An 11845-nucleotide genomic window follows, 5' to 3' on the forward strand; every position below is an offset into this window, starting at 1 on the left:
TCTTGTCTATATTTTTTAAATATAACACACACACATACACTTACTTTTCTTGTATATTTGAAACATTTAATATTTTTAAGTAGAAGTGATTCTGTCAGAAAAGAATATGTATACAATCTTAAGTTAAAATTTATTTTTCATATCATGATAAAGACAGATTACTTGTGTTAATAATTCATATTTATCTTAAACCATTTCAGTGACATATTGTAGAGGTTATGATAATGATAAAGTTATTAAGCGGTAAATGTTATCTATGTACGATTCATTTTTTTCTATGGAAATTTACATAATGCTTGTAATGTATATCGCATTTATGTTGTATAGTAAATTATGTTCGCTTAATCTTTATTATAATTATTGAAACTAACCTGATAAAAATATTTTTAAAGTTACATTTGTTCGATGCAAGAACTAGGACCGTCGCCTGCACTTTTACTTTACCTAGAAAGCTGTACAAAGATTTTCAAGATATTTCTCAATTAAATATATTGTGTTACAACAGAAAATTAAGGCGGGACTATATACCAATACTTTTGTGTACCGATAGATATAAAGAATAGATTTTTTAGCGGTCCTGATTTCAGGGCTTAAAAATTGATGCGCATTAATTTCATTTGTGCGATTCATCTGGAAAGGGTCATTATCAGGTATTATTATTTTCTCATCAGATTTCCTACCAAAATGTGAAAGTTTTTTAGGGTTATTTACCAGTCAGTGGCTTTGTTCTCTTTTGACTTATATGTGATTCTGCATTACTGAATCTTTATAGACAAGAAAAAAAAAACATTCCTACTGCACCTTTTGTTTAATACCTCTATGTGGACAAGGATGTCCTGGACACCTGCACCAGTAGAAGGAGATGAAGAACAAAAAAAATCATTTATTTAATTTTTTGTTGGCAATCCACTTTTGCATAAAACTTCAGGCTTATATTCTCCAAAGGAAGGAGATTTGGCTAGAAATATATATATTTAACGTTGGAGTAAAATACAATGGTGCAATGCAATTTTTTCTCTGAGATCACTCTTGCAGAAATATGATATTATGGAGTCTACTAAGCACTCTGATAAAGTCCGATAAAATTTTATCAGATTTACTAAAAATTTTAAGGTCCAAAAGAATTTCTATGACTTTCGTGCTAAGAGCTTTTGAAAATTCGAAATATCAAAGTTTTTGCCCCACCGTCATGGGTTACTGTCGATATATTTGGAATTGTTTTATGGCTTTTGGGTATTATAAGAAAATCTTTGATTTTAAGAAATGAAAATAGTTTTAGAACTGCACGCTTTTTGTACAGGAAAAATTGTTAAAAATTTTAGCTTTGTCTTATCTAGCTTTTGCTCTATATTAAGCTAATTCAGAGGACTGCCACTGGATTGTTCCAGCTCTGCTTCTAGACAAGGCACTAGTGTTCGAATTAGGTTTTAAAAGATAAATTTGCTTATTAATAGATACTTTGCTTAATTAAATGAACGCAAACAATTAAAATCATGCATGCTGTTCGTACTTGTTGTAAATAAATATTACCTTTCAAAACCCGATTTGAACACCTACATTGCAACCAGTGGTAGCAACACAACATTCAGAAGTCCCATCAATCTCTAAAGAAACCGAGTTCCACCCCTCAGTCATAACTTGAATCTATTAAATTCTGCTAAAGTTTAACTCGCGGTATAATTTTTCCAATCGGTTCTCCATTTGTGCAAACAGCTGGGTGGCTGCAAAATATCTAGATTACAACTGATCTGGCCAACAATTTTGAGAGTTTTAAGGTAGGTCTCGCAGAAATGTTTGTACTAGTTCTCTCTCTATTACCTCCCGCATTCAAATACTGTTTGGGAGGATTACCTTTCGACTGCAAGATTAAAAGAAGGCCACGGAGATGGATTGTTGAAAAGGCAGATTGGAACGGATACCATAAAGCATTCCAATCTCAGTATGACGATGGAGTGAACATCCTCGACCAATATTCTTTTTTTACGTCCATGATACTTGAGAATGCCAAACATGGGGTAATGCTAGACGTCCTTTCGTTCCATGGTGGAACGATGATTGCAAATATGCTATTAGGAATCGACGGGAGGCAACTATGCAAATTTAATCGTAGGCCTACAACAGAACATCTAAATTTATACCGCAGGGCTAGAGCGGTGTGCCGTCAAGTATTCTTAGACACTAAGAGGAATTCATGGACGAAATACGTGAGCACTATCTCACGCACTACTCCCACGTCTACTGTATGGAAGAAAATTCGTGCAAGTTTCGGATCACCGAAACAATCTATTCTCGGTCTTATTGATGAAGGAGAACTCCTTTCATCACCCTCAGAAGTGGCAAATAGTCTAGCAAAATCTTTCCGCTCGGTGTCTCTCACCTCATCATATAATAACGATTTTCAACGGTACAAGATACAAATAGAAGTATTATCGTTAAACATTGGTGATTCGGTTGGTGAATTAAGCACTCCGTTCGTATTTAAAGAATTGTTACATGCACTTAAAAACTCACGGGACACTTCCCCTGGACCGGACAACATTCGCCTTTCCATGCTTTCACACCTTCCTAATTCGGCACTACAACAACTTTTGAATATTTTCAACGGTTTATTCTCCGAACAAGTCTTCCCACCCGGCTGGTCAGAAGCATTTATTATACCAGTACTAAAACCTGGTAAAGACCAAACCAACCCCTCAAGCTACCCCCGTATTTCATTAACAAGCGTTTTGTGTAAAATAATGGATAGAATGGTAAACCGCAGACTTACATGGTACTTGGAGAAACATGGCTTTCTATCTCCAGAACAGTGTGGTTTTCGACAAGGACGATCTTCTATTGACCATTTAGTGTCACTAGAAACAGCCATACAAAACGCTTTCCTAAATCGGCAGTACCTCGTCGCTATCTTCTTCGATATAAAAAAGGCGTATGACACAGCCTGGCGACGTGGTATTCTTAACACTCTCAAAGAATGGGGAATCAAGGGCAATATGCTTGCTTTTATCTGGGGATTCTTAAATCACCGAACGGCTCGTGTTCGTGTGGATGATTCGCTCTCAGATAGTGTCATCTTGGAGAATGGAGTGCCCCAAGGTAGTGTATTAAGTGCCACCTTATTTTCTTTAGCCATAAACGATATTACTAAATGTGTGCAGGCTCCTGTCTCATGTTCTCTACTTGCTGATGACTTTGCTATCTACATTGCAAGCTGTTCAACCTACAGCAGAGAGACTACTGCAGAACACTATATCTCACCTTGAAGCTTGGTCCAGGATTACTGGTTTCACATTTTCATCCGAAAAAACAAAATGTGTAGTTTTTTCTCGGCTATGAAACCCTTCTATTCCGCAAATTTTTCTGAACGGAGAGACTATTACTATCTCTACTTACGTCAAGTTTTTAGGTTTATTTTTTGATAGCCGTCTTACTTGGGTCAAACATTTAAAAGAATTGAAAATGTTCCAAACTACTAGATATGATGCGAGTCCTTACTAACACCAACTGGGGAGCCGATAGGTCATGTATGATACGTTTTTACTATTACTTTGTTCGCTCCCGTTTAGATTATGGTTGTGTCGCCTACTCTTCAGCTCGTCAATTCGTGCTTAAAATGCTGGATAGTGTGTACATCATGCTTTCCTTCGGCTTGCCACAGGCGCGTTTAGATCAAGTCCTGTCGCAAGCTTACTTGTAGACTGTGGTGAACCATCACTTTGGGATAGACAAGACCAGCTTTTATCTTATTTTGCTCGTCTCAGAGGACAGCCAAATCACTCGGCTCTTGACTCAGTCTTTAGAAATCCTAATCTAGGAAAGTATGAGGACCATCCACGTCGTACTGCACCTTTAGGTGTCCGTACCTGGCGTCTGCTGCAGCATATAAATGTTGACACACCGTCATTCTTTCCTATGTATCTTTGCTCATATCCTCCATGGAGAATAAACCTTATAAATTTTAATTTTTGTATGTCGTAAACATACAATAAACAATCAACACCATCTATTGTCTTTCAGCAAATGTTTCAGTGTGTTCTCTCCAAGATGAAACCAGACTCGGTTGTATACACTGATGGATCAAAACAAAACGATACAGTTGGGTGTGCATTTGTTGTCAATGAAAGAACTTATATGTTTGGTCTACCCGGTATTACGAGTGTGTTTACCGCTGAACTATACGCTATAAATAAGGCTCTAAACATCATTAACTCTAAATATAGAAAAATTCTTATTTGCAGTGACTCATGTAGTGCTCTCCAAGCCTTAAAAAACTTTTATTCCAAACATCCTATAACACAAAAAGATAGTGATAAATCATATTTTATTTATTTAATGTGTTAAAAGATTCAAAACCACGATTCAAACTTAAAACCTGAATGTAGACACATATCTACCATTCCCACCATGTAGGTTGGACAAAGTAGGGAGCTTTAATTTGGTTTTATTCATCATAACTAGTACAAAATAAACAATAAATTTTCATCTGATCACACTAAAATAAAATCACAATTAGTTTTTACAAAAAGAATGGTGTACGTTTTAAATAAAAATCAACCTGTTTTCTGTGGAACACTGTTTATTAAATTTCTTACATTGTACATATGTTAAAAATTTATTTTTAATTTTACTATATATATATATATATATATATATATTAAATTTTTTAAATTATCTTTTCCAGTTATCCAGATCTGGCCTTGCAAAGGTTCATTTAGATAATTGGTGTTCCAATGTATGCAAAATCTAACACCTTTACCACTTCATTTTCAACTTTTACAGTTTTTGATTTAACCGAGTTGATCTCTTCAATTGCTAAAGGATCTTTTGGAATATCACCATTAATCGTATCAACCGGTTCCTCTTTCAGTTGTACTAAATCTACTTGCTGCAACACAGAACAAAAAAATGAATGCTACAAAGTAAATGTTTATTATTTTTTGTATAATTTATAAAATAAAAATAATCTATACCTCTAATTCACTCCCCCATCCCCCACCCACACGCACATTAACTATATAGCCACAGTCAAATTATTATTATTATTTGGTGACTTTAATGGGACAGGCTTTGTATGAGAAAACCTAGAAAATGTTTGTTAGGCCAAATTTAATCATCCAAATTCAAACGTTAAAAATGCACTCACCTTACAGATTTTTTCTACATATTGTAATCTTTTACAATCAAATAATTTTTTCAACTGTTGCAGTAATTCTACCGATTCGGTTTTTATAATCTTACAAACATTAGTGTTAATATTATTTTTATGGTGAAATTTCTGTGACAAATATAATTTACCTTTAGAAATAATGCTACCTAAGATTTTAAATTCTAATCTTATATCTAATGAATACATACCAGATTATAAAAATATAAATTTTGTAAGATTCAACATTTAATGAATGATAGTTTGACCCTAAATATCTATTTATTTTTTATGTTGTCATATAAGCTTCAAGCTTGTGTGTTGAATATGGAAATGGAATTTTAGCGTATGAAACATGTCGTGCCTCACCGGAATTTTATATTGATCATGATATAGAAATCTTTGCTGAAGAGTTGCAGCTATGTATTACAGTGGTCACTATGAAAGATGGTGCTTGTGTTTAAACTATTGCATCTTAGTTAAAAAAAAAAATATCACACAATAAAAATGAAGGTATCAGAAACTCCAATTATTTTTGCACTAACTGGATTCAGCCGATTTTAGTTACAGTCATTTGTTTGAAAATTAGGGCCATGAAAAGTGAATTTCTTGCACTTTTTTTTTTTTGAAAACATAAACTTTAAATTGCTATAAAATTCAAATCAATACATAAAAAGCTTCTATTTTTAAAATTAGATTAAACAATTGTTTCTCAATAATAGTAATTAAGATTTAGCCCAAAACTACTACTATTTAAGCATACAGGTTGTTTTCAGATAAAAACATCACATTTCGGTTAACATTAGGTATAAAAAAAATAAATTTCCATTAATATCAGGCATTAATTTTGTAGAATTTTTATTTGTTGAGTTGAATTAATAAACATTCCTGTTTTATGGTGAGGATCATAATAATAGATTTAAAATTGTGGAAATTGGAAATATGTGAAGGGCTGAAGAAGCATTCTCAGTAGGCAGTACAGTCTCAATATTGATATTATGTCATTGTATATTAGTAAAAATCAATTACAATGCCAGTCAGCCTTCAGTCTGATTGGTTCATTAAGCCCTTAGCTATGATATCTAATAAATCATATGAATATTTTATTTCAAAATGTTCAGTTCGTGCTGGTTTCTTAGCAAGTTTATTTAACAGTATCGCCCTATGTCAAAGACAGTTTAGAATAGTAAATTAATTTGCATTTTTTTATTGGGTTATAAGTTAAAGATCTTTTTTGTAATTTCTCTGTAACTAGCTTAAATATAATATGAATGAGATGGAAACACCTTTGTTTACCGGTCAACAAGGCTGTACAATTAAGTGTGGTTTGAGAAATGTAATCTGCAATAAATAAACATTTTTTCAAAAGCTATACGACTTTGAATTCCGTAGTGCAATTTACTTTGATAAAGTTCATGAACCCACACCGAAACATGAACATTAGATGAAGGTCAGCACAATGGATATGTGGGAGTGCTATAATAATGACAGTTGCATTCAGTTTGAAATGCCAGGGAAAAATAGGACACGGAATGCAAATCTGTTACTGGAATATTTCAACAGTCATGCATTGTGCACAATCTTATACCAGTACTACCCCTACCGTTCAGAATGAAATCCCTACCATTAAGAAGTTCAAAGAGGAAGTACGGGAAAACTGGATGTAAATCTATCGTCTATGACTGTTCATCGTATTGTGAAAAAAATTGGTTTTTGTTATAAAAAAAAAAAAAACTGAAGATGGTCAACATTTCTTGATGAGAAAACCAAATATTGCATTAAAAAGAATTGAATTTTAAATATATTTCACAAATTAAAAGTGTCATGTGATGATCAACATATATTTTACATAGATAAGACATGGGTTAATGAAAATCATTTTCATAAATGCATATGGCAAGATTCAAAGAAAAATGACACACTAAAACTAAAATGCTCATCGTTTAGTAGCATGTCATGCAGGTTCAGCTAAAACAGGATTCATTAATCAACATAAACAGGTTTACAGCAGTAAATTGAAAGCCTGTTCTTCAGATTATCATTCAGAAATGAATAGGGACAGTTTTAAAAATTGGTTTACAAACGAATTTTTGAATTATTTACAAGAAGGAAGTGTAATGAGAATGGAAACGCAACTTATCACCCGTTTGCGGTAAATAAAGTTACTACCAACAACTGGAGGAAAGCTGAAATCCAATAGTGGCTTCAAGAAAAAGTGGTTGTTTGCAACTGCTTTTAACTTTTTAAATTTCATAGTTAAAATAAATTGTATAATGTTAACTGTCATGATTTTAATACCTTTATGTAATCTGTTGTTCTTTGTATACAGATGAGTCTCTGATAGAAATATTGCAAATAGTTGTAAAAATAAATTAAAATAACAACACCAACAGTATAATAATAATGCAAAAATTATACTTCATAATATTAACAAAGTATAAAGTATCTGATAAAACTGTGTGAAAGGCAATATTAACCATGCCTGCATGTCGCTGGTCATAATAGCAGCAAACAGGATACATGCTCAACTACTAGTTGTGGCTGTACTTTTTGAATGATCTTTTCAAACCTTCCCAAACTCAATTAAAAGCTTAATATTAAATACTTTATTTTCAAAATATCATCAACTTATTCAAATTGTTTCAGTGATTACAATGATGTGTTTTTCCCCCAAAAAAATAATCATTGAAACTAAAGATTGGTTGTCTCGTAAGAAACACTCTCATATGCTTAAATAATACTAGTTTTGGGCTAAATCTTAATTATAATTATTAAGAAACTATTGCTTAATCCACCTTCAAACATAGAAAATTTACATTTTTAAAGTTTAGGAATCTTTATCTGATGATTCCAAAGATTTTTTTAAATTTGCTAATAATAATGACAACAATAGATCTTATCTACCTTGTATGCTTTTTGAAATGAGTATGCTAATAAGGCCACTGGTATTGTACAACATTTTTGCTAAAAAATTTGGGAGTGAATACTAACAAATGATTTTTCCTCAACTAAAATTACATTTAACTGTAATAACTGCTGCAGTTAAACATTAACTGAGAATGATGTTGAAAGGGGCCATTTGATCTAATAATTCTTTGACAGGCCCAGAATATATTCATCCTCTTTTAGTGAAAAAAATGCTCTGCCTTTTTTATATAGTTTTTAACTAAGCTCTTCAATCATTCTTGAAATGCTCTTCTTTTCCTAAGACAAGGCATACATTTAGGTTCTCCAATTTTCATAGTATTTATAAATGACATCAGTTTCATTACACACTACTCATATTTTTTTTTATTTTTTGCAGATATGAAATTGTTTAAGCCTATTATAAATCTAGCTGATATTCAATTACTTCCAGTTGACTTGAACTTTGTATAAAAATTAACTTATATATTATTTCTTCCAGCTTAAAAAAAATTGATTTCATTCTCAATTTGGAAGGTTTGCAAATGTTGATATAACTGTGTAACTGAATAATACAAAAGCTATCTTCTATTAAAGACTTAGCTGTAGGTTTTGATAGCAAGTTATCCTTCAGTGAATACACAGATTATACTGTAAGACACTAAAAATTGTAAATTTAATTAAATTTTAGAAATATTAAATCGGGAGAATTTTTTTGGTTATGTATTTTATATACTGTAGTACTAAATTATGGCTCTGTTGTCTAGTGACCTTTTGCCGACTTGCAATTAAAATTACTAGAAATACCACAGAGAATTTTTCTTAGATATGCAGCCTATAAAATCTGTGATTCTATGCACTTTACCGATCATTAACTTTATTAATATTTTAAATTTGTTAAAAATACCAAGAATTTAATCATCTCTGAGAAGGACAGATTAATATTTGCTAATAAAATTTTTAGTAGTTATTTTGACTATCCTAAATTATTGCAGCTTTGACTTGCATATAATAATGACTAGACGACTGCTTAGGCATAATTTTCAATATTCTCTTGGTTCAATCAATTCTCATATATCATCCATCTATTACTAGACTACCGTTACTGTGTAAAGTACACTTACAGTACAGTTAATACCTTATCAAGAGCTATTCTAACTTATGAATGATAATTTTGTTATGTATTTATGTTTTTTTTTTTTAATATGATTTTGTATTCATGGGTTTCATGCCTGTCTATTTCAATTAAATAAATAAATTCAGTTTAAAATTTATCACACTTACAAAATTTAAAAACTTACCAAATACCAATCACCCCACCTTTGCTTTAGGGTAAAAATAGAAAATTAGGCCATAACAACAAAGACAACTGAAAATTTCCAGCAAGTACTTTGAAAAATTACTAAATTTGAACCTGAGGTAAGATTTCAATTCCAAAATCTAGCAACATGAACTGAAAACCCCAAAATACATAATTAAATGAAAATAGACAAAATCACCCAGAAATTAAATTACAAGGTAGCAGATGATAACTTGACTGCAGCAGAATTACAGGAAGAATCATGGAAAAAAACAAGAGAAAACTGAAGAACTTGCTAGAAGAGATATAGAAAACTGAACAAAATCTCACAAGACTGGAAAAATGCATTAATACATAAACTACACAAATAAGAAGATGAAACGTAAGTAAACAACAACAAATGAATTTCCCTCTTACCTTTGACAAATAAAATCCTTTGAAATGCACTTCAAAATAGAACTGAATAAAATATACTTAACAACTGGGAGAATATGAAGAAGGATTCAGAAAAGTAAGATCATGTGCAGAGCAAATCTTGAACCTTTAAACAATACGGGAAAAATTACAAGGCATAAAAACTAAGTAATTGTCTTCGTAGATTCAAAAAGGTATACAACTCAATCTACAGAACATCCTTATTCAAAGTTCCTAGAAGAATTTGGTGTGGATCCCAACACAATTAACATTACTGAACAGACTCTTCCAATCACAAAGTCAGAACTAAAATTCATAACAGAAGTGTCTTCATAAGGGAAGAATTAGAAATAGAAACAGAAATAAGACAAGGGAGTGGTTTAGCATCGATTCTCTTTATCTATGACCTACAGAAAGTAGAAAAAGAATGGGAAAATAAGATGAAAAAAGTTGGAACACACCACTAAATAAAATTGAGTCTGAAACTGAAAGGAATTGTAATAACTGTTTAGCCTTTGCTGAAAATATTACAATTTTCTTACAGAACCTTGAAAAGGCAGCAGAACAAGTAAACAACCTATAATAATTTGCAGGGGAAATAAGGTTAAAAATTTCTTTGAAAAATGCAGAATTCATGACCAACCAAGATTCTCCCCAGTCCCTAAAAACGAAATATGGAAAATCAATAAAGTTAGTTAACAAATTTAAATATACGGGAGAAATAATCCAAATTAATGATTTGGATAAAAAAGCCAATCAAACAAGGAAGAGAAAAATAAAATTAGCCTACCTACAAAGGATATTTTTAACAAGAACATCTCAGTAAGTGCCAAAATCAGACACTAAAATACAGTAATCAAACCGGAGGACCTGTTTGCATCATTAGATGCATCTTCAGTTTGAAATCAGATAAAATAAATCAAATAGAAAAATACAATAAAAACTTGAAAAAGATTCTAGAACCAATAAGAATTCAAGAAAATGGATGCAAATTTAGAAGTAACAAAAACATTTACATATACAATGAAACCGAGAAAATGTCAATTTCATCAGAAAAAGGAGAGCCAAATCTTTTTTCAGTCTCGCAAAACAGATTTTCAACCACATTTAAAGAAAAAATGAATGGAAATCAACACAGTTCAGTGGTTGCAAATGAAAATAAAAATATTTTTTCAATACAGAACAATGTTCAGAAAACCAGTAAAGATTTCACAGAAAGCTAGAAAAAAGAAACATTTGCTCAGAAGAGAGAAAGGAAAAATAAAGAAAAGAATGAAGAACTGTTGGAAAACCAGGAAAGAAAATATGCAGAAGGAGAAATAAAAAAAAAGGGGTTACATGCTCATGCGATGTGTTAGTTTCAGTCAGTTGTAACAGAAGCCTTTGTGCCGCATTATCCTGTTCAGTCACTAATTTAATATTTTTATTAAGAAGCACAGCTTGATTAGTAAAAGTATTATTTACAGGCCAATTCATTTTATCTGTAAAGAAAAACAAAATTAAAATAAATAACCATAATAATAAAAAAAAAAAATGTATAATAAAAATACCTTTGACTCTCTTTTACACCTCTCATAAACAGCTCTCTTATAATTCCTTAATGATTTTTGTTTGTCTATGTTTTATGGTGGCTTGAGTGAGGTTATATTTGATACTGATGCAAGCTTTCTCAATGAAAAACTTAAGAACAGACCAATATACATGGCTCAAATTAATCTCTCTAAGAGGCCATGTGAAATGGCCCTTGGCTCACTGATTCTTTGATTTGTGGTAACGTATGTGATTTTTATTCTTTAAATATATTTTTTTTGAAAATAAAAATGAAGACAACTTTTTAGATAGATGATGTGCATTCAAAAGAGAATAATCTTGGCATATGCTGTTGTGGTCATCGTGATAATCATCAACAAACAAGAAAAAAAGTGTCACTCTAATGTAGTAAATTTTTGGGTTTAGCGTTTGCGGAGTGCTAAAAGTAGTTTTGAGAATTAAGGGCTGATAATAACTCAAATCGATTATGATAATCTTTGCAGAAATATGAAATAAAATCCCTCAAACTAATTTAATAACATTCTTTTCAATCTATT

At 31.5% G+C, this 11845-nt stretch overlaps 1 protein-coding gene across 1 annotated transcript; it reads right to left on the reverse strand.

Annotated features, from left to right (window-relative positions):
* Positions 1-4659: 4659 nt before the first annotated feature.
* LOC142330527 (uncharacterized) lies at positions 4660-11515 on the reverse strand. The gene is made up of 2 exons (XM_075375862.1): positions 11097-11515; positions 4660-4882 (listed from the first exon to the last, which is right to left on the reverse strand). Exons 1-2 carry the CDS (start codon positions 11232-11234, stop codon positions 4709-4711), a joined length of 312 nt encoding a protein of 103 aa, XP_075231977.1. The 5' UTR covers positions 11235-11515; the 3' UTR covers positions 4660-4708.
* Positions 11516-11845: the final 330 nt, after the last annotated feature.

The sequence above is a fragment of the Lycorma delicatula genome, chromosome 9, assembly GCF_047948215.1.
Source record: "Lycorma delicatula isolate Av1 chromosome 9, ASM4794821v1, whole genome shotgun sequence".
Taxonomy (NCBI): Eukaryota; Metazoa; Arthropoda; class Insecta; order Hemiptera; family Fulgoridae; genus Lycorma; species Lycorma delicatula.